This window comes from Carassius gibelio, chromosome B8 (genome assembly GCF_023724105.1).
Source record: "Carassius gibelio isolate Cgi1373 ecotype wild population from Czech Republic chromosome B8, carGib1.2-hapl.c, whole genome shotgun sequence".
Classification (NCBI taxonomy): domain Eukaryota; kingdom Metazoa; phylum Chordata; class Actinopteri; order Cypriniformes; family Cyprinidae; genus Carassius; species Carassius gibelio.
This window is the reverse complement of record NC_068403.1, coordinates 27138940-27163474: the sequence shown is the minus strand read 5'-3', so window position 1 is coordinate 27163474 and position 24535 is coordinate 27138940. Positions and strand designations below refer to the sequence as shown.

Genomic DNA, 24535 nt, shown 5'->3' with positions numbered 1-24535 from the left:
TATCTATCTATCTATCTATCTATCTATCTATCTATCTATCTATCTATCTATCTTCCCCTGCAAGTGTGAATGCCCCCATTGACCAATGCAACAAACAAAAGAGCCGTAAAATAATGATGTAGCCTACATTACTCCTGTGAGAACAGCGAACCGTGGCTATCATGTTGTCTATCTTATTTCATTGACATTATCACTAGTTAAATAACAAACACTTTGGGAAGATTTCCTTCTTCATGAGTTGCTTCATGCAAAATAAATAAATAAATAAATGAAAAGACCTTCCTTTTAAGGCTACTATAGTGCCCACTGCTATAGTAGTCCACTTCAATTAGACCCATTCATTATGGAAATTCCCGCAAATACATTATCTCATGATCCAAAAAATTAAAAGCTCTATTCAGTCTCCAAACCATGTGTCATATAGGGTCAGGGATGTTGGAGCTTCAGGCTATAGGTAGGGAAACACCTTGGACAGATGGCCAGTCAATCACAGCAGTACTTATACAGTCAGAAAATACTCCAATGTTCTCTGTCATGTTCTGAAAAAAAAAATGGCTGCAGTTTTTATGGATATGTGATTTTAAGTGTGCTTTGCCTTAATGTGCTTAATGATTATAGCATTTTCTTTTGTTTCCATCTTTGGCAATTTTATTTCTTTCATCCATCAAATTGCCTTTATTAGGGATTTGATTTAAAAAGAACCCAATCTATAGTAATGCTCTTGATGTAAATGTGATCATTGTGAAAATATAATACTTATGTGTTAAGAAACTTGGTAGGACTACGAGGATGTGGAAAGATACTGCTTTGAAATGGAAGCTTCTGATGCTCTGTCTTTGTCAGAGTGCTGACCCGGGCTACAGTGTGTAAGAATTGGACGCTGTACTAAGGAAGCGAACATCTCTTGAAGCCTGACTGCACATTCATTACATAATAACTCCCCAGGAATCACATGGAGGAAATCATTTTGAATTGAAAATTCAGCGCATACTTATGCATAAACACATAGCATTGTACATGACAGTGCGAGTCACTATATAACCCTGTTCCCCTTATAACATTCTGCAGGTCGTGTATCAGTTGTATCATTCGTGTAATAACAATGCATATTTTAATATATATATATATATATATATTACATTATATAATTGAATTCTGTATTGCATCATCAGACATTCAATTTTTATATAGGTACATTGTAGCTATTAACTTGGGTTAATATCCTGTTAATAGAAAAAAAGAAAATTAATGAGGTAACACACTCTAAATTTTAAATCATAGAGCAGAACACAGGGGCCGTGATAAAAAATACACTTACCATTTACAGAACTGGCTCCACATTAGAATTATTATTTTATATGGGTGAACAAACTAAGACTCATTTTCAGTTTACTTAAGCTATATTAGCCTGACTCCCATTTGAAAACATTAGTATTTTCTACACAACTTGATTCTAGTTCAGCTGCACAGCTTTTACATAAAGAAGTTGTTTCTTACAACACATTAAATATTCATTTGATTTCAGGGGAAATAAAAGGCAGGAGCCTGAAATTGCACTGAATATCAATACAGAGAGAAGCAGTAGTATATAAGAAATAAAAGGAAATGATTACAATGCCTCCCTCTTTTCTGCATTGAGCCAGGTGACCTGAAAGTAAAATATGACAGCAAAGATCCAGTCTACTCATTCACCCCGGCCTCAGGCACATCTGCTTCATGGAGCTCTGAGGACATCTCCTACCTGCTTGTCTACACGCTGAGAAACCCAGCATGACTCTTTCCCTCTATCGCTGGCATCTTTGGCACATCTCTCAAAAAAACAAGAACAGATGGATATAGCCTAGTCTATACACTGAACTAAAATTATGTCTGTGATTTAGTAGTGTTAAATGGTCTTTGTCTGACATCACTTTACATTCATGACTTCACATTCGGTTTAGACAAAGTAAACATTATCAGTTGACTTTAACTGTAATTTCTGATAGGATCATTTTAATTTTGTGAATAAAACCTTTATATTTATAACAACTAACAAGAACAGTGGGAAGCTTCCCAATTTAAACCAATTGCCAATTTAAAATCATCCTGAATCATTCTGTTTAGCAAACATGTATTAGAAGCTTTTAATGACTGAGCCTTTCTCTAATCAAACAAATCATTGATTAACAGTAAAAAAGTATTAAACAATACATGAATAGTACTCCCATTAAATTGTCTTAAAATAAGACCATATTACAGACAATTTAAATAATGTCCCTCCACTACCATCTGTCACACAGTGCACTTTCCCAGATAAAATAAATTCCTTGTTCATCCCTATGTCTTTCCATGTACTCCCGCGAGAACAGAGTTCAACCCATTATAAACTCCACTTTCCCTACTTTGGACTAAATTTGGCATGACTACATATACTGCACTTATGATAACAGGCTTCCGGTTTTTAGATGGATAAGTTCTAGTTGTTTACTTTGGTTTCTTGCAGAGCTATTTTGAACTATTCTATGGAGTACATTCCATTAATGACAGAAGACAACCTCTCCACATTTACAAAAGTAAATCATTTGCTTATGGCAGAATACAAAGGACATTTTCCATTTAGCCTACAAAATTTAGTTTGAACATTGTTTGTACATTACATGTTTTATATAGTGTGAACATTCTTTATTTGCTATCAATGATCATTTGAGGTTTACTTTTATATTAGCCTAGTTTGAGCATTTGAGTATTTTCTATAGTAATAACAATAGATATTTAAAAGCAACTAACCCCTAACCTATAGTAAGTACATGTAGTTAATTAATATTACTCAGTAAAATTACTTACATAATTACTAATTATATACTTACTGTAATTACATTGTAATAACATCACTTTTAAACAAAATTCAACTTTAGTATTTTTTATATATATATATATATATATATATATATATATGTATGTATGTATTAGCAAATTAAATCATGCAGGGATCACACACAGCACAAAAGGGAATGTACAAATGCAAATAAATATGCTATTTGGAGCTATTTATTATAGCAAATAACTTTAGTATTTAGTATTTTAGTATTTAGTACCACTCATAAGCTACCACTAAATGTTGTAGAAACTTAATTTTCTGTAAAGTTGCTTTGTAATGATTCTTATCATAAAAAGCACTATACAAATAAACATGAACTGAATTTAATTGAATTAAGTATAAATTTCAGCATAAATACTTGTATCACCTTCATGAGTTATATCTCATGCAGCTTTTTCAGGAGAAAATTGCTATTATTTGTCACTTTTGAAAAGATTTACCAAAGTTTTGTTATCACATCAAAAAAAAAAAAAAAAAAAAAAAAAAAAACTTACAAGACTTTTACAAGTCTTCCCAGCTCAGAATAATTCACTTGATAGCAGAAAAACTCAAACCAATATAAATATGGCACAAGGAGAAGTAAGTACTATAGCATCCCATGCTAATTTATGATCTTTTATCTCTCTGGCAGTAATAGTCAACTGGTGCACAGATGTATGTCTGCTTATCTATCAGTCTGTCTGTCACAAAAGCGTTTAGGTTGTAGCATTCTGTCGATCCAGCATTATGGTACACTGAACAGATATGTCACTGCAAACCAGTTGTAGCTGCATTAGCATACTTTTATTAGTGCATAATACAGTTCTGCACAAGTTGTTACAATAAAACATAAATATATATTTTCCTTTTTTGTTTCACTTGAGATACATATAGACACAAAGTGCTTTGGTAAACTCAGACAAGTCAATTAAATCTATATATTTTTCTTTCTTTCTATTCAGTGAGCTACAGTACATTTAGGATAAAGCAGAGGTTCTTAATACAGTAGGTTGTCTGTTGAGGCTCTATTATTCAAGAACACATTATGATGTGTACAAGGTCATTGTTGACGCTCCTTATCTGTGAGTCTCTTTGCCTTGTTCTGCAGGTAGCGTGCTTTCCCTTCTTCAAACCGCTTCTGCTCCTCTTCGCCTTCCAGCTGCAAGATAATAAAAGACACATTTTACACACAAGCACAGTGAAACTGGATATCGTGGAAACCCTGCACTTTTGAAGGTCATACGGATATCATGGGAAACCACTGAACATTATCAGAATATGCACTTCCTCATTTTATGTTCTCCCGCCTGAGCATTAAACATCCTGTCAACTGCAGTGAAAGTTTGTTAATATGGAAACATATTAACATGTCTTCACAGCACTGTCATTCTGGACTGTATTGATGTCTAATTGATACTGGGTGTCTGTAAAAACATCAATATGGAATCTGTCAATTTCACATGCCATGTCCATCTATTCAAAAACCATGATTTATTTAAAGGGGTCAAATGGTGCAATTAAAATTTTTCCTTTCTCTTTGGAGTGTTACAAGCTTTTGGTGCATAAATAAGATCTGTAAAGTTGCAAAGACTAAAAGTCTCAAATCTAAAGAAATACTATTCATAAAAGTTGAGAGTCAACCACTCCTATCTAAAATGGCTCATTCTAACACACCCAACATGTCTATGGCATAATGTGGGAAAATTTGTATAACACCACCCAAATGTACACGCAAAGAAAGAAGGCGTGACTTTTATTCTCGCTGTGGCCGCTGGTGCCATGTTGTGTAGTCACTGTGTGTTTCCTTGTGAAAGCGAAACTATGTTTGGTCTTCCAAAAGAGGACACAACTAGAAATCAGTGATTAAGTTGTATTTACAACACTGTTCGAGAACAGTTCAATCCAAATACTCAGATGTGTGCTAAGCATTTTATGGAGGATTGTTTCCCTAGTAGACTACAGTGCTGGCTGTTCCCACTGATGATTCAAATGTGTGTTCTGAGCAGTGTAGAGTAGCTTGTTGTTTGTTGTTTCTCTGAACACAAATGCAGACATAGTTTTATGTTTAGGAGGCGCGATGCAACACAACGCATAAAAAGACAGTATAGCGGTTCTCAATTCCAGTCCTCGCCTCTGGACATTCTGTATATTTCTCTTATCGCTTCAGACGTTTGTTCTATTGGAACGTAAGTACCCTTTGAAGTGGACATCACAGAATATTCGCCATGATTGCAGTTCGAAGCGAACGTAAATGTTCCAGTCAAAGTGCACTGAAGTGTGTGAGACATGAATTTAAATTGTATTTATTTACAGAGGTAAATGATATCACACTGCGTGTGAAGACGTTGCACAGTGCAAATTCGTGAATGAATGTTCCGAAGTTAAGTAAACTTCATCAGATTTCCCCTGTTCTGATAGTTGGAAGCAATGAACACTTTATAGGGACCGTGCCAATTGGAACACAGTTCATGCACGGAGCTCACTTCTAATGAACTGATTATCTGAGTTGGTTTGTGCGGTAATACATTAATTAATGTCAACAAACATTACTTAAAGAGTGCAGAGAAGCTATTATTGAAGGATGGGGGTCTGACCGAAAACCTGCTGCAATGCAATAAATGCTGTAAAGAGACTGCATTGTTGTTGTTGTTTTTTGTGTCTTGTTAAAAAAAAAAAAAAAACTAAGTAGAAAAATAAGAGTTTATTAAATTATATTTTACAAGAAAAGACATACATTTTTCAGTAATTAATTTGTGTTACTTGCTGTCTCTTTGTAATTATTCGTGAAATTTACTAGAAATTATTGATGATGAAAATGGCTTCTACACCTACAAGTTTAATTAAATGGGTCAGAGATTATTTTGGAATAATAATAATAATAATAATAATAATAATAAAACACAGACATAATAAGTGGCCCTTTAAAAAAAAAAAACTTTAAGATTAATGTGCTCTGTGATTTTCCACTAAACTGACTTTCATTCACACATGCATTCATACTCAAGAGACTGCAAATGCACATTCTGTTGTGTATGATTGCAAATTCTTGTTTTTTGTTTTTTTTTACTAATATTTGGGAAAACTTATGTGCTCATTTAAGTAAGGTAATGAGTGAATTGGCCAGTTGCAAACAATGTCTTGGAACTAAAACAAGGCCAAAGATGTTTGCATTGGGAGCACAGCTTCATCACGGACAAACAATAATACTGTGTGAGAGAGCAGGATGTCAGTTGACGTTAGGCTTCATCTTGCAGCTGCACTCTACGCCATGGCTATTCTTATCATTGGCTATAGGTCACCAGCTAGTCATGTGCAGCATTGGCAGATGGCGGCCAACCTTAGGGAACAAATTGTGCAGTGACAACTGAAGCAGCCTGGCTGATGAGGGCATGTGCACAAATGAGAATCACAGATATAGGATGCATATCCACAGCAAGGTTATATAAGCTCAAACAGATACACTAAACTTCACAGGACTGCTGATGTTGAGGCTCATTTTATGCTTCGGAGGTGACCCAGTTTAACGGAGAGCATATGAACTGTTGCACTTATTTTTATTTCATTTAAGTGGCAGTTCTGGTTGTCATCAAAAAAAACACATTTGCCTGTTCAGTGGCATCAGTAGATGTATTTGCACAAATGTTCCATAAAACTCTGTAATTCTGTAATAGCCTGGTTTAATAAATGAAACTCATATGTGAACAGCTGTTTCTAGCAATAAAGGCAAAACAGTACAGCTCTTCTTGAAAACAACATCATGTGACCTTGAAGGAAGTCCTGGCTGGGTCAGTGACTGTCCTGTTGCTCAGGGCTCATGATGAGGCCAAGAAAAGACACAGGGGCCATGGCAGCAGTTCTTGTCTTGAACAAATTAAATTAAGCTAGAGGGAAGCTCAGTGCCTTAGTTAAAGAGAGACTGACTAACAGAAGACCACAGTGATTGCTTTAGCAGAAAGCACCAGAGTGTGAAACATAAGTGTTCAGGAAAATACAGCAGTAGTTGCCATTGGAAATAGCCAATATGGATGCTGAAGAAAGTAGGCATGATTTGATATAAAGTATTTACAATGAGACCGCACAATGGCAATGGGATTTCCAAATTAAAATTAGTAGTATGTAATTGGTCAGGCCTCCGTGAGGAAAATGGCTCCATGCAAATTTAAGCATAATAATGAAAATGAAACAAATAAAGTATTTACAATGAGACCGCACAATGGCAATGGGATTTCCAAATTAAAATTAGTAGTATGTAATTGGTCAGGCCTCCGTGAGGAAAATGGCTCCATGCAAATTTAAGCATAATAATGAAAATGAAACAACAAAGTAGATTAAAAGTAGATTAAAGTAGACTTTAATCTATGAGCGTTTTTCTTAATAAAGCATGTTTTAGATGAGTAACAATAACCTGACCTTCACTTTCAACATAGCTGAAAGTGAAAATGTGCTCTTGCTCCCTAACATAGTTATTTCTGCCTGGTTCAACCTTAAAAAATGGTGCAACTTAATATGAAACAGTAGAGTAATATTATGGCTTGAATAAAACCAGGTAATTTTGACATTACTGCACTTTTTTGTACAGCTCCAAAATGAACAAAAACTCCAAAAAAGCATAAAAATGGCTTAAGGTAGAGTAGTCCATCTTCTCAAGCCATTCAAAAGGACCCAGAAGGCCATATTCACTGATAATCTTCTCTCCAATCTATCTCATTTGCAATTAAGTTCAGGTTAAAAAATTGTTTGTTGTATGTAAACGAGATGATTAAAAGGATCTTTAAACATTTTTCTTGTTGAGTTCCATGGAAAAATAACAACATATTGGTTTAGAAAGATGAGAGTGAGTAGATAATGACATAATTTTTTTGCGGGGGTGATCTATTCCTTTAGCAATGTCCATCAAAAACACACAAGCTGTAGAAAACTTGAGTTGAAGAGTGCCTATTAATTAGGGAAACAAATTTAGTTGGGGACAGGCTCTCTCTTGCAGCAGTACCTAAGCCCTTTTCACTTATCACTTTAACTTAAATAACACAAGTTACACTTAAACAATTTGGCTGAAACATCTGCAGTTAAGTGTTATTGCTATGCAACATAATAAGTTGCTAATATACCAGGTTTCAATGGGTTAATTTTTGAAAATGTATTTATACATAATTTATAGGTTTATTTAGATTTATACATCATCTGAAATAAATAAATAAGGCATCCATTGACATATGTTTTTTTTTTTTTTTTTAGGATAATAGGAAAATATACAGTCATGGCCAAAAATATCGACCATGTTAATAACTTTTTGTAACCTTCATTTGCCAGTTTAACAGGTCTAAATTTTCTACAATAATGCCTGATGAGCATATCCAAAACAAAACTAGAGGTATTTCATATTGCTTGGCGGGAACCTATCCTACAGAAAAGCATTGAAAACTGCTAGATCCGATTACTTTTCTTTCTCTTTTAGAAGAAAACAAACATAACCCCGGGTATTTATTTAATTATTTATTTAATACAGTGGCTACATTAATGAAAAATAAAGCCTCAACAAGTGTTGACATTTCCCAACACCACAACAGAAATGACTTTATGAACTACTTTACCTCTAAAATCGATACTATTAGAGATAAAATTGCAACCATTCAGCCGTCAGCTACAGTATCACATCAGACAGTACACTATAGACCCCCTGAGGAACAGTTCCACTCATTCTCTACTATAGGAGAGGAAGAATTGTATAAACTTAAGTTAAATCATCTAAACCAACAACATGTATGTTAGACCCTATACCATCTAAGCTAAAAAGAGCTCCTAAAAGAGGTGCTAAGCCCCTAAAAGAGGTGCTTCCAGAAATCATATATCCTCTTCTGGCTATTAATTCCTCATTGTCATTAAGATATGTCCCCAAAACCTTCAAACTGGCTATTAAGCCTCTCATTAAAAAAACACAACTTGACCCCAAGGAACTAGTTAATTATAGAGCGATCTCAAATCTTCCTTTTCTGTCCAAGATACTAGAAAAGGTGGTATCCTCACAATTATATTCCTTCTTAGAGAAAAATGGTATATGTGAGGATTTCCAGTCAGGATTTAGACCGTATCATAGTACTGAGACTGCTCTCCTTAGAGTTACAAATGATCTGCTCTTATCATCTGATCGTGGGTGTATCTCTCTATTAGTGCTATTGGATCTTAGTGCTGCGTTCGACACTATTGACCACAACCTTTTGCATAGAGTAGAACACTTTGTTGGCATTAATGGAATTAAGGTATTGAACTTGAACTTGAACATTTCTAGCATTTGTAAAACGTCTCGGTTACGTACGTAACCCTCGTTCCCTGATGGAGGGAACGGAGACGTTATGTCGACCGACAAATGGGGTCTCACTTGGGAGGCCAATCATCTCTGATTTTTAGAGAAAACGCCAATGAAATTGGCAAGTGGATTAACACACCTGAGCCACTCCCCGTGCCAGCGGGTATAAATAGGGCGACAGGTGCATCCACTCATTAGGTTTTACGCTGAGGAGCCGAGAACGTGTCCCGGCAACAGCGAATGGTTCAAGGTTGTGGCATGGGGACATAACGTCTCCGTTCCCTCCATCAGGGAACGAGGGTTACGTACGTAACCGAGACGTTCCCTATCTGTCGGTCACTACGAGTTATGTCGACCGACAAATGGGGTCCTATGGAAAACGCCATAACCTGAACCTCGTCACAACCCTGAGGCGCTGCAATTGTTGACAAGCCTTGGCGTGCCACAAAAGCTACGCTTAAGGTCGTAACCTTCCCAAAGCCCCAGCGCAAATTCACTGACCTTGGTACCGAAGGGGCCAAAGGGTGAGTACATCGCTGCTGGAGAAGGCCATGCTGCTGTTCCGCCCACATAAAGTAAATGGAAGGGATTTCAACCTTCAGTGAAAGATTGCTTCAAATCTTCCCTATTTGTTCTTTCAGCTGGCAAGACAATGGGGAAGCGAGCCTTTAGGAAAGGTCGCTACGGAGACCACATCCTACCCGTAGGGAGGTGACATGTGGATATACCGATATGGACTGACCCAGGGGGCAGTACTACATATGGAAAGGGTCTCTGAGGCAGGTCCTACCTTGGAGTAGGGATGGAACGGCTGCCAGAAGAGACTGACAGAGCGATCTGTCAAGGGAAGACACGGGTTTGCCAAGAGGGAAACCTTACCGTGGAAGAATACACATATGGGATTACCCGTAGGGAACCCAGCCATATGGACACCTAGCCCAGTACAGGGGCTGACCGGCTCCGGGCATGCTAACGCCAGTACTGGGCCTGGCGACAGACTGCTCCGCCAAGTCTGACGCCGAGGGTGCTGGAGGATGCTCGACCAGGGTACGCCAACCGGGGAACTCTACTGGGAGAAGAAGGCGCTCACATCCCCGTGTTAGGGGGAATGGCGCAGCAAGCGAGACACCCAGCCAGCCCTTCCCGCCAATTACCTGTTACCCAACACACGGGAGGAAACTGGCTCTACACGGAGGTTGTAAAACCTCGCAAAGGTGTTAGGTGTCGCCCAGCCCGCAGCTCGACAAATGTCTGCCAGAGAGGCGCCGTGCGCCAACGCATAGGAGGAGGCCACACTCCGTGTGGAGTGGGCCCTCACCCCCAGGGGGCACGGCTCGCCTTGGGAATGGTAAGCCAAGGCGATGGCGTCCACTATCCAGTGGGCCAACCTCTGCTTAGAGACAGCCTTCCCCTTCTGCTGACCTCCAAAGCAGACCAGGAGCTGCTCAGAGCTTCTGAAGCTCTGGGTGCGGTCCACGTATATGCGAAGCGCTCTTACGGGACACAGCAACGACAAGGCTGGATCTGCCTCCTCCAGGGGCAGCGCTTGCAGGTTCACCACCTGGTCTCGGAAGGGAGTGGTGGGAACCTTGGGCACGTATCCAGGCCGGGGTCTCAGGACAACACGAGAGTAGGCCGGCCCGAACACAAGGCACTCTTCACTTACCGAAAATGCTTGGAGGTCCCCGACCCTCTTGATGGAAGTGAGCGCGATCAGGAGTGATGTCTTGAGAGACAGGAACTTCAGCTCAACTGAATCCAGCGGCTCAAAGGGACCCCTCTGAAGTCCCGCCAGGGCAATAGAGAGGTCCCAGGAGGGAATCAGGGGTGTCCTAGGAGGATGTAACCTTCTGGCACCCCTCAGGAACCTAACGATCAGGTCATGCCTCCCCAGGGACCGGCCGTCCACTGCATCGTGATGTGCTGCAATGGCAGCCACATACACCTTCAGGGTGGAGGGTGACAGCCCACGCTCCAGCCTACCTTGCAGGAAAGAAAGCACGACTCTGACCGGGCATCTCCGGGGGTCTTCCCGGTGAGAAGAACACCAATTCGTGAACAGACTCCACTTCAGAGCATAGGCCTGCCTCATAGAAGGGGCTCTAGCCTGAGTGATAGTGTCTACCACCGCTGGGGGCAGATCACTTAGGTCTGCCGCGTCCCGTCTAGAAGCCACACATGGAGGTTCCAGAGATCTGGGCGCGGGTGCCAAATGGTGCCAGGCCCCTGAGAGAGAAGGTCTCTCCTCAGGGGGATGCGCCAGGGAGGGGCTGTCACGAGGAGCATGAGTTCCGAAAACCAGGTCCGGGTGGGCCAGTAAGGCGCAACCAACAGGACCTGTTCCTCGTCCTCCCTGACCTTGCACAGTGTCTGTGCGAGCAGGCTCACTGGGGGAACGCATACTTGCGTAAAGCCAGAGGCCAGCTGTGTGCCAGTGCATCTGTGCCCAGGGGGGCCTGGGACAGGGAATAGTACAGCTGGCAGTGGGAGGACTCGTGGGAAGCAAACAGGTCTACCTGGGCTTCCCCGAATCGACTCCAGATCAGCTGGACCGTCTGGGGATGGAGTCGCCATTCCCCGGGGAAAGTGAGCTGTCGTGAGAGCACGCTGGCTGCACGATTGAGCTCCCCCGGGATGTGGACAGCACGCAGCGACTTGAGCCACGTCTGACTCCAGAGGAGGAGATGACGGGCGAGTTGAGACATGCGACGTGATCGTAAACCGCCCTGTCGGTTGATGTACGAAACAGCCGCAGTGTTGTCCGTGCGGACCAACACGTACTTGTCCAGCGCTAGCGGACGAAACCGTCGCAAAGCTAGATGCACTGCCAGCAACTCCAGGCAGTTGATGTGCCACAGCAGTCGAGGTCCTGTCCAGGACCCTGAAGCTGCCTGCCCGTTGCATGTCGCGCCCCAGCCCGAGTTGGAGGCATCTGTTGTGACAACAACGTGCCGGGACACTTGTTCTAAGGGCACGCCGGCCCGTAGAAAAGCAAGGTCCGACCAAGGACTGAATAGGCGGCGGCACATCAGTGTGATGGTGACACGATGTGTACCGCGGCGCCATGCCCATCTCGGGACTCGGGAGTGTAACTAGTGCTGAAGTGGTCTCATATGAAGCAACCCGAGCGGCGTGACTGCGGCTGCGGATGCCATATGCCCCAGGAGCCTCTGAAAGTGTTTCAGCGGTACCACTGTCCTGCCTCTGAAGGAACTCAGGCAGTTCAGCACTGAGTGGGCACGCTCGCTGGTGAGACGTGCCATCATACTCACCGAGTCTAACTCCATACCGAGATAAGAGATTCTCTGCACAGGGGAGAGCTTGCTCTTCTCCCGGTTGACCTGAAGCCCCAACTGACTGAGGTGCCGAAGCACGAAGTCCCTGTGATCGCACAACTCTTCTCGGGACCTGGCCATAATGAGCCAGTCGTCAAGATAGTTGAGGATCCTGATGCCCGCTTCCCAAAGTGGGGCAAGGGCGCCCTCCGCGACCTTCATGAAGACACGGGGGGACAGGGAGAGCCCGAAGGGGAGGACCTTGTACTGCCATGCCTGACCCTCGGAAGCAAAGCGCAGGAACGGTCTGTGACGAGGGAGGATAGAGACATGAAAGTACGCGTCTTTCAGGTCGATCGCTGCAAACCAGTCCTGGGGCTGGACGCATTTGATAACGCGTTTCTGCGTCAACATCCTGAACGGGAGCTTGTGTAGGGCCCGATTCAAGACTCGCAGAACCAGGATAGGTCGAAGGCCACCGCTTTTCTTGGGCACGAGAAAGTAAGGGCAGTAAAGCCCCGTCCTCATCTCGGCTGGAGGGACCGGCTCGATTGCATCCTTCGCCAGGAGGACAGCAATCTCCTCGCGCAAGACAGGGGCGTCCTGGACTGCCACCGAAGTCTCGAGCATGCCATTGAACTTGGGGGGGGTCGCCGGGCGAACTGAATCACATAGCCGAGTCGAACCGTCCGGATGAGCCAGCGTGACGGGTTGGGCAGCGCAAGCCACGCTCCCAGATACCGTACAAGTGGCACCAAAGGGACAGTCGACATACCCGCAGTGGTGCAGCGATGGGGAGTCGTGCCGGAAGGCCCAGAAGGCACTGCGTCCTGGGTCATCGCAACCACACTCCCCGTGTTCCCGGAGGAACTGGCCAGAGACGCGTGGAGAGGCGTTGCGTCTCCGAACCGCGACCTCTTGGCCGCTGGCGAAAGGGGGCGTCGTGGGTGAGAATGAGGAAGCTGTGCGTCGCTCATTGTCAGCCCACAAGCCTTGCAACTCAGAGGAAGGAGAAATTGCTCTTCCAATGAAAATGTGGGTGCCACTGGCCGTTCGACCAGCGGCGGAACAGAACCAGAAGATTCTCCACCCGGCCCTCCTCCGGGGGAGGGAGTGGCGCTCTCTCCGCCATCTCCTGAAGAGCAGTTCTCCGCATCTCCGAGTTGCCCGTGTCAGGGCCGCTTAGTCGACTTCCTCGAGGACTTTGCAGCCGGGAGTGACACGGGGGGCGCCGCTCTCCTGCGCTGGGCTCGACGCGCCGGCTTCGAAGAACTCTCAGCACGGGGCGGAGCTGGTGTGGAGGACGCAGGGGGGCGCCCTCGGCGACGAGCAGGCTGAGGCACTGCCTGCGACGGAATGGTGGCAACCAGAGGATCACGTCGTGGCAAGATGTGCTGTATGGCCTCAGTCTGCTGTTGTTCTGTCAGGAACTACTGGGCACAGCCCCTGACAGCGTCGCCACACAGGACAGCCTGGGACATGGGAGCATCGAGAAAATGCACTTTGTCAATGTCTTTCATACAGACCAGGGTGAACCTGAAACGGCACTACTGGACCACCAGAGTGGACATCGCTTACCCGAGGGACTGCGTTGTGACTTCCGTCACCCAGAAGGGGGAGGTCAGTCGCCATGCGCAGCTCCTGCATCAACCTCGGGTTGGACCTACCCTCGTGCATTTGTTAAAGCCTTGGCTTGTTGGGTTTGCAGGATAGCCATGGCATGCAAAGCAGAGACAGCTTGGCCCGCAGCACTGTAAGCCTTGGTAGCGAGCGCGGCCGACAGCTTACAGGCCTTGGGTGAGGGGCGCGGACTATCCCTCCCAGTGGCGGCGTTTTGCGGACACAAGTGCACCGCAATCGCACTCTCCTGCTGGGGAATGTCAACACACCCCTAGCTGCCTCGCCATCGAGGGTAGTGAGGACGGAGGAACGAAATGAGCTGCTTCCGGCCGTAAAAGGGGCCATCCACGACTACATCACTTCCCCATGCACATCCGGGAAGAAAGGAACCAGAGTAAAACGCTGTTGTGAGTCGCGCTCCACACCGAGAACCAATCAAACAGCCATGAGCACTCAGGGCTGGCGGTGCATTCACCTCCATCCTGATGCTCACAGCTGCCCGGGCAAGCACGGCTGTCGACTCTGGGTCCAATTCGGCAGTGGCGACAACACCCGAGGGGGGCAGCCCCGCCGAATCTTCATCCACAGAGGTCGATAACCCATCCCCCGATGCTGCAATCGACATCTGATCTCCGGCGGCAAACTGAATGACCCGCTGGGACTGCCATTAGACAGCCCAGCAAAATCACCCAGCAGCTGCACAGGACAAACACTGCGGAAGGGGTAAGAGGTCCGTGGGGCGTGGCCCGGCGGAGAAGCTCTCACGGTCACCTTCAAATCTCCCAGAGCACTAGCCGGCGGTCCTCTGCTCGAGACAGAGAAACCAGAACGGGTAGTGACAGAGGGGTCTGCTCCCTTCCCTTTAAGAAAGGGGAGACGCGATCACAGCGTTGCCATGGTCACACACGCAGTGCGTGCATGAACCATCCACGAACGCGCCTTCAGCGTGCTGAATGCCCAGACACGGAAGAGAGCGAACGTGGCCGTTGTCAGAGAACAGGAAACGACCGCATCCAGAAGGACGCGGACGAAACGGCGTCTTGAAAAAGACGCGAATCGTCCGCGATTTGCTCTTTTAGGAAATCTGCTCTCTTAGTTGAAGCGCCCAGGGGAATCGCTGAAAGGGACACCGCTGTTTGCGCCGTACCGCCAACCAGAACAGCTTCCCGACACAGCAGATGAATGGCTTTGTGGAGTATAACGGCTTTCATACAACCACTCGGCTCCGAAGCAAAAATCTAATGAGTGGATGCACCTGTCGCCCTATTTATACCCGCTGGCACGGGGAGTGGCTCAGGTGTGTTAATCCACTTGCCAATTTCATTGGCGTTTTCTCTTAAAATCAGAGATGATTGGCCTCCCAAGTGAGACCCCATTTGTCGGTCGACATAACTCGTAGTGACCGACAGATAGGGAACTGCATTTTTCCATCTCAAAAATATATCTAAATTGGGGCCAATGCTCTCAATGTCAAAATGCAGAAATGTTAATCCATGCATTTTTGACCTCAAGGTTAGATTATTGTAATGCTTTATTGGGTGGTTGTTCTGCACGTTTAGTAAACAAACTACAGTTAGTCCAAAATGCAGCAGCTAGAGTTCTTACTAGAACCAGGAAGTATGACCATATTAGCCCGGTCCTGTCAAAACTGCACTGGCTCCCTGTCAAACATCGTATAGATTTTAAAATACTGCTTATTACTTATAAAGCCCTGAAAGGTTAAACACCTCAGTATTTGAATGAGCTCCTGTTACATTATAATCCTCCACATCCATTGTGTCCTCAAAACTCAGGCAATTTGATAATACCTAGAATATCAAAATCAACTGCAGGCAGCAGATCCTTTTCCTATTTGGCGCCTAAACTCTGAAATAACCTACCTAACATTGTTCAGGAGGCAGACACACTCTTGCAGTTTAAATCTAGATTAAAGACCCATCTCTTTAACCTGGCATACACATAACATACTAATATGCTTTTAATATCCAAATCCGTTAAAGGATTTTTAGGCTTCATTAATTAGGTAAACCAGATCCAGAAACACTTCACATAACACCCGATGTACTTGCTACATCATTTGAAGAATGGCATCTACGCAAATATTAGTCTGTTTCTCTCTTATTCCGAGGTCACTGTAGCCACCAGATCCAGTCTGTATCTAGATCAGAGGGTCACTGCAGTCACCCGAATCCAATACGTATCCAGACAAGATGGTTGATCGGCACTTAGAAAGGACCTCTGCAGCCCTGAAAGAAAGCTGAGACCAGGACAACTAGAGCCCCAGATACAGATCCCCGGTAAAGACCTTGTAGTAACACGTACCAAGTTAATATGGCAAAATTCATTCTTATTCTTTAGCTTGGGTTAAACTAATAAATTTTACTTTGTTGGAACAGCAGCTATGCTGATGATGTCTCTATTCGTTTCTATGTTTTGCCACGGAATTTACATCCCTTGGAAACTAGGATTTACACAAGCTCCAGTCTGGATCCAGAACACCTGAGAAGAGATAATTCTGACCCTCAGAGGACCCCAGATGATGCTAACTCTGAATCAATGAACAGAACTAACAAATATTTGCTAAGTGTGACTGCATCATATAATAATTGCTGTTAATAATGTTTATCATCTGGCTGACGACGTCTTGTATTAATTTTTCTGAAAAAATCCTGTCATACGTCTACAAACTGACAATCACCACTTATAAGCTACTACTAAATATTGTAGAAACGTTATTTTCTGTAAAGTTGCTTTGTAACGATTTGTATTGTAAAAAGCGCTATACAAATAAACTTGAATTGAAACTTGAATTGAATTCTGCACAATCTGACTTTGCTGCAGCCTGGAATTGAACTACTGGTTTCGTCTGGTCAGAGGAGAACTTGCCCCCCAACTGAGCTTGGTTTCTCCCAAGGTTCTTTTCTCCATTCTGTCAACGATGGAGATTTGGTTCCTTGCCGCTGTCACCTCTGGCTTGCTTAGTTGTGGTCACTTCATCTACAGCGATATCATTGACTTGATTGCAAATAAATGCACAGACACTATTTAAACTGAACAGAGATGACATCACTGAATTCAATGATGAACTGCCTTTAACTATCATTTTGCATTATTGACACTGTTTTCCTAATGAATGTTGTTCAGTTGCTTTGACGCAATGTATTTTGTTTAAAGCGCTATATAAATAAAGGTGACTTGACAAGAGATCGGAGACCATTCCTTCATCCAGAATCACTCCAGACCCTTCAGATTCCCAGCTCCATGTTGGTGCTTCTTCTCTTCAGTTCACTCCTCTCATTTTCTATAGGTTTCAGGTCAGAAGACTAGAATGGCTATAGCAGAAGCATGGTTTTGTGTTTCAATGACCCATTTCTGTGTTGTTTTTGAGGTATGTGTTTGGATTATTGTAAGGTTGGAAGATCCAAACATGGCCCATTATAAGATTTCTAACAGAGTCGGTCACTTACTGATTTTTTATCTCTTGGTATTTATGATGCCAAGTATCTAAACAAGATGTCCAGGACACTCCAGCAGAAATATAGGCCCACAACATAAAAAATACAGCAGTATATTTCATTGTAAACATGGGGTAATTTGTTATCCCTACGTTTTCACCAAACCCATATTGAATGTTTGCTGCTAAAAAGCTAATTTTTTAGTTTCATCTGACTATAGATGCCAGTCTCGTTTGAAGTTCCTGTCATGTCTGATAACTGAATATGCTGGGGATTTGTTTTTGGATGAGCTAAGAGAATTTTTCTTGAAACCCTCCCAAACATATTGTGATGTAGCATCTTTGACATTTTTTTTTAAGGTTTTCTGAACCCGAGCCTCTACTATTTTCTGAAATTATCCAGCTGTGATCCTTGGAGAGTCTTTAGCAACTCAAACTCTTCTTCTCACCATACATTAGGACGATATAGACACACATCCACTTTCAGGCAGTTTTGTAACATTTATGTTGATTGGAAATTCTTAATTATTGCCCTGATGGCAGAAATGGGAATTTTCACTGCTCTATGTCTTTTTTTAAAGCCACTTCACCAATTTGTGGAGCTCAACTATATTTTGCTGAACATCAGAAATATATTCTTTGGTTTTTCTCATTTTGATGGATGATTAAGGGGATTTAGGCTTTGTTTTACCTCCTCTATATATCTCTGTGAAACAGGATGCTACTGCTGGATAATTTCATGTTTATAATCATGCTGGAGTGCTCAAAATTGTGAATATGAATGGGAATATACTTCAGATATTTTAATCATAAGAATTTCTAGGGGTGCCAATAATTGTGTCCAACAAGTATTTGAGAAAAACCTTTATTTCATCATGATATTTCCCCCATTTTAAATTCTTATTTTTGTGATTTTTTTTAAAATATCAAAGGATTAACAATGCAGATTTATTTTCACAGCCTTCTTTGATCATATTTACCAATAGTGCTGATATTTTTGGCCATGACTGTAAGTACTACCAAAATATAGCAATACACCTGGAGAATGCTATTGGTTAACTTGTATCTTAATGGCAGTTGCTTGGCTGGCACATGCAAGGCTGCTATCTATGCTTAAAGCATCATGTAACTGATCACGAAAGACAGAAACATTATGTAATGATAAAGCAGACTGGCTGATGGCACAACAAGAAGAACTGTACTCATGGTTAAAGGTGAACTGGGTAAGGAAAAAGCAGTCTATGTATGCTAATAAGAACACTTCAAACTTTTTCACTGGTAAAAAATATTACAGTATTACAATTAATGTAATAAATGCACATCTCCATAACTGACTAAGCCAATCAATTTCCAGGCTCCATCTATACATTATTTTGTAGATGCCAAATTGTGCTTCCTGTTTTAGATCTTGCCATTGAAAATATATATTTCTTACATATACAAACATCTTTACATCAATTCTCATACACAACCAACATAACACAAGACATGTCTTGCATTTATAACAATGGCTTCAGGATTCAGGATACAACCAAACTTACCTAAAATTGTAACTTTACCCTATTGATGAATGATCTAGTATCAAATCACTGTTCTTATTTTACAAGTGACATTTTACTATACTGTGCTGATAATCCAGCTATAGAGTAGAGAAGTGCTTTAACTAGCTCTCTGATCCACAATGTCTCAATTAACCTTTCATTCTGTGACCTTTGCAGCTGCTCCCAGAATGCCTCTCCATGTTAGTGCACAACTGAACACTAAATAGGTATCTTCTCTGGAAGCATTTCTTTGGAAATTCACTGTTACGTTATATCAGGGGTGAGACCATTTTAAAATAGCACTCTTTGTAAAGGTGCTTTGATTAAAATATTAATTGACTTTAAGACAGTAGTATATTCCAGAACACCCATTTCATCATGGCCTCGCCAGCTGCTAATATTTAATTCACCTAAAAATAGAAATGATTAGGCTGCCCTTTAATCATATTCATGTCTTTCAAAGAAGTTTTGCAGATTGGTATATTGCTCTTTTCCAAAGTACGGCATAATATTATTACCAGATGATATAAAGCTAAAAAATACATAAATGTACTACATGAAAGCTTGAACTTGAGCCCAAGGCCAGCTCTGTCATTTGCAGAAAATCTTCCTCTTAACAAAATCTTCGAATCAAAGTTCAATGGAAGTATAAACTGTGGACAGTTTGCTACACAAGACTATGGCTTCAAAAGATTTGGAGTATAAAGTACAATCAGTATGAACTACTGTTATGAAACCTTTTTCGATCACGTCATCACTTGCTTACTTGTATGAAAATGGAATATTTCAAAACATCTCTTTTTGGGTTCCACAGAAGAAAGAATGTCATACAGGTTTGGAATAACAAGAAATTTCCAGCTATTTCATTGGTATGTAACCCAAACTTTATTTTTATTCAGTCCAAGTCCAAGTCCAAGTCTGTCTAAAAGAACATGCATTTTTATTGGGTCCTTACCTAAGTCTTTTGCCACAAATGCAATGCTTACATACAGAAATGAATGATTCAGGAAATCTTATTAGTATATTCTCACATGGAAACCACTGGAAATTTCATTACCAAGTAATGAATGATCTTGTTTTTCTATTTGTATTCAAGTTTGCAGTGTGATATCACGCTTTTAACCTCTTATTGCACACTTATCACACTCAGTGTCTAAAAATAAACACAGTTATTATGCTGCAAACCCAGTAGTTGCTAGGGTAACTCAACTTGTTTTGTGTGGCATGGACCAGCCGATTGTTTGTCAAATGCATACATTAATGGGTCCAGAAAATCTGTGACTACACTGCATAATAATTTTGTAATCAGTATTTTTGTCCATTTCTTTTTTTATTTTATTTTTTAGTAATTAAATGTCTAAACACTTAAAAAATATGCATTTACTAGAGATGCAACATTTTGTAATATAACCTATTATGACTTGTCTTAAGAGAAAATATCTTGTTATTTAAGTGTATTTTCTGTTAGGTAGACTAATTTCATGATAAATTCTCTTAAAATGTATTATTTTAAATCATTTTGCTTCCCAAGTAAATTTACTTCAAAAAAGTCTTTAGATATTGTTAAAAAAAAAAACGTTTGGATGAAATTTTTCCTGAGAAGACCCTGTCTCGATGCTCACCCCGAAAAAGCAAACCTCTTAATGTCTGGGTGATCCTTGCAGCTTTCATTGTGTGCAGCATGCCATTCAATAGTCCCACCCATCCCATGATCCGCCACTTCTCTGTGCGTTCACCCCTCCCCCAGCCCATAACTCTCCTCCACCAAGAGCTAAAACTGGAAATCCTAAAAATAGAATGAAAGATCTTTCACTGAAGGAAAAAAAAAAAACACCTGAAGTCTGAAATAGCAGGAATTATCTGTCAATATACTATTTCTATAATGAAACATAAGAGCAAAGAGCCACAATATGACTGATGCTCATGCAGTTTTCATTTGCATTTCCATTTATGGAAAGGAGACCTTAAACAAATAAGAGCTGAAAAGTAATCAAGTTATTTCTAAAGCAAGTAGCTGAATGATTCTATATTTAGGGGTACAACTGACATCAACCAAAGTCAAAAAATGAAATTAACTTTCTTAACAAAACAAGTATGTGCCTTTAGTGTACTGTATGTAATTGCAAAACCTAAAGGAACAATCCACTATTTTTGAAAAACAGTTGAGTTTTATCGTTTTCGAATCCATTCGGCCGATCTCCAGGTCTGACGATTGCAATTTTAGCTTAGGTACCAAACCTTACATCTTTTCCCAATGTACTAGGCAATTTTTTTTATTTCTCTCTCCTTCCCTCCTCCCTGCTCTTTCCCCAATTACTAAGTCTGCTTTTTTCCTACTATTAATAGTACTCTTCTGACTATTATTTATTTGTCATTGTCATTAGGATATGTCCCCAGAACCTTCAAACTGGCTGTTATTAAAGCTTCTCATCAAAAAACTAGACCCCAAAAAACTAGTTGATTACAGACCAATCTCGAATCTTCCTTTTCTGTCCAAGATACTAGAAAAGGCAGTATCCTCACAATTATATTTCTTCTTAGAGAAAAATGGTATCTGTGAGGACTTCCAGTCAGGTTTTAGATTGTATCATAGTACTGAGACTGCTCTCCTTAGAGTTACAAATGATCTGCTCTTATCATCTGATCGTGGTTGTATCTCTTTATTAGTTTTATTGGATCTTAGAGCTGCATTCGACACTACTGACCACAACATTCTCTTGAATAGACTAGAAAACTTTGCTGGCATTAATGGAAGTGCATCAGCATGGTTTAAATTGTACTTATATGACCACCATCAATTCGTAGCAGTGAGTGAAGAGGTATCATATCGATCACAAGTGCATTATGGAGTACCTCAAGACTCTCTGTTACTTTTTACGATTTACGTGTTACCCTTGGGAGATATCATCAAGAAGCACGGTGTTAGCTTTAACTGTTATGCTGAAGATACTCAGCTCTGTATTTCTTCGCGCCCCGGAGAAAAATACCAATTTGAAAAATTGACGTAATGCAGAGTCGATTTAAAAACCTGGATGAGGAGTTATTTCTTACTGCTAAATTCTGAAAAAAAAACAGAGGTGTTAAATATAGGACCTAAAATCTCTGCATGTAATAACCTAGGAATATTAATATTATGCCTAAAATGTGTTTTAATATCACTATTAATAATGATTGTATAATCTCTGTATAGTATGCAAGTTAAAATGCAAACTATTTACAGTGTACCTGAAGTATACTTGTAATAGTTCCACTTTAGCTCAATCAGGTATACTCATGTATATCTTTGGTTGGAACCCAGCACAAATTCCGCACAATTAAAGTGCATTAAGCACAAAATTAGTTGTTCCAATTTTGCAGACTTTAAGAATTAGTAGAGTTTAGGTTACCAAAGGTACAACTGCAGGGTATTTTTATTAAGCAGATAAGTAAACATATTTTTACTTTATTAACACAAAATAAATGCATTTCAAAAACATATACGATTTTTTCTTTTCCGTTAGGGTATAAATAGGGAAACTGGAGAATTGCTGTATGAATTGCTGTATATACAAATAAACAAATACAGATGTTTTCTGTATTGAATATTAACGTTTTATGTTCCTTTTGAAATCTGACATTTTGAAAAGCAATATAATTAAAAAAATATAAACTGAATAAAAATAAAAATGGTGATCATTTTTGGGAATAAACAATAATTTTACACTAAATTATAGAATCACCCAGCTGCTTCTGGATTCAGTGTGCACAAACAACTGAGAGTAGCTTGTGTATCGATGTTGCACAGTGTGGCTATTATGAGTTTTCATCAGGGAGCTGAGAATGCCAGCACCTATGGAGCTTACCTTCTGTCACTACCATATCAGTGGTGTCTCTGCATGCCTGCTTACAGCCAAAATGATGATTGATTGGCCTTCTGTTCAAGGATGAATATCTGCCTGAGGCCAATCTTACATAAATCCTTTATTTGCTGCATAAGTCATGTGCTCATGAGGGCACATTTTTTAGCATATAATTTGCAGTTCATTACATGACCCAAAATATTTATTATATAATTACTGACTAACTAATTGACTGATTCAGGTGTTTTCTCAAAACCAAATTACAAAAAAAAAATAACATACAAGGAAATAACTCATTAGGGTATCCCTAAATTTCAATACATGGTCTTTGTGGGGTAGACTGTGATAATCTTTGAGTGTCTCTAACCAGGCTCCCTTCACAGTACTGAAATGGCACGTGTGGAGTTCTCAAAGAGCTCCTCATGAACTGGTTGCATCAGTATCCTAATTTTCTTAGACTTCTGCTCTGCTTTTGACACCATCTCTCATAGCATTCTCATCTCACATCTTTCTGCTCTAGCCATTTTTGGAACTGCTCTCTCCTGGTTAATTTCGTATCTGTCTGACATCAACATTATATCTCTATCTGTCAGACTAAGTCCACTTCACTTCTACCTCTTTCACTCATGGTGTTCCTCAGGGTTCTGTGCTTGGTTCTTTATTTTTCATCATGTATACACTTCCATTAGGTCACATAATTAATTGACATGGTTTTATCTTTCATTGCTACGCTGATGACTCCCGACCATTTTTGGAACTGCTCTCTCCTGGTTAATTTCGTATCTGTCTGACATCAACATTATATCTCTATCTGTCAGACTAAGTCCACTTCACTTCTACCTCTTTCACTCATGGTGTTCCTCAGGGTTCTGTGCTTGGTTCTTTATTTTTCATCATGTATACACTTCCATTAGGTCACATAATTAATTGACATGGTTTTATCTTTCATTGCTACGCTGATGACTCCCGACCAGCGTTGAGTAAGTTACTCAAAAAAAAGTTTGGCCTTTGTGGAGTAGACTCTGGAGTAGACTCTGATCAGAGTCATGATTTTCACCTGTGAAATGTTAAAATAAGAGGAAAGAATCCCATAGACTTTCACTGAAGGTGTAAGTGTAGTCCCACTAAAGTGCGTCAAAAAAGCACTCTGCAGTAACTGCATTTTAAATAAATGTAAACTTATATTTATATTTAATTGCAAATAACACAAAACAGCCTAAAAATATTATATTCAGTTCTTATCCAAATTATACAATTTTCTTAGTAATTATTTTTCACTACCCATTTTGCAGTAGGCATTCTTAATTTTGCATTCTTAAAAGCACATTTTGCGTTATTTTATTGGGTGCTCTACAAGCAGTACAGTGTCATTTGTGTTATTTGCCCTTCAATCTGCCCTGTTCTGCCATGATGAATGGAAGGATCAAGGACTGAAAGCATCACCCTCAAGAATACAATTTCAAATAATCATCCAAATAATTTGGTGCTGCCTCATGTTAGGAAACCATCTTGAAATGTACTGTAGGTCACCAAGTCCTGTCTCATGCACATGACTCAAAATATATAGAAACTAGACAGTGCCTTTTACACTAAAACTTAAATTAAGTTTTTATTTATTTATTTCTTTTATTTTATTTTTTTGTCTCAAAACTTTAACATTCACATA

The 24535-nt window shown here is 40.9% G+C and overlaps 1 protein-coding gene across 5 annotated transcripts in view; it reads right to left on the bottom strand.

Annotated features, from left to right (window-relative positions):
• Nucleotides 1-3618: 3618 nt before the first annotated feature.
• acot7 (acyl-CoA thioesterase 7) overlaps nucleotides 3619-24535 on the bottom strand; it is a 67342-nt gene continuing 46425 nt past the window's right edge. For all 5 annotated transcript variants that reach the window (XM_052562947.1, XM_052562948.1, XM_052562950.1 and 2 more), the window contains one exon: nucleotides 3619-3995. In XM_052562947.1, coding sequence (XP_052418907.1) covers nucleotides 3897-3995 — 99 coding nt within the window. In that variant the 3' untranslated portion in view covers nucleotides 3619-3896. The remainder of the gene's footprint in view (nucleotides 3996-24535) is intronic.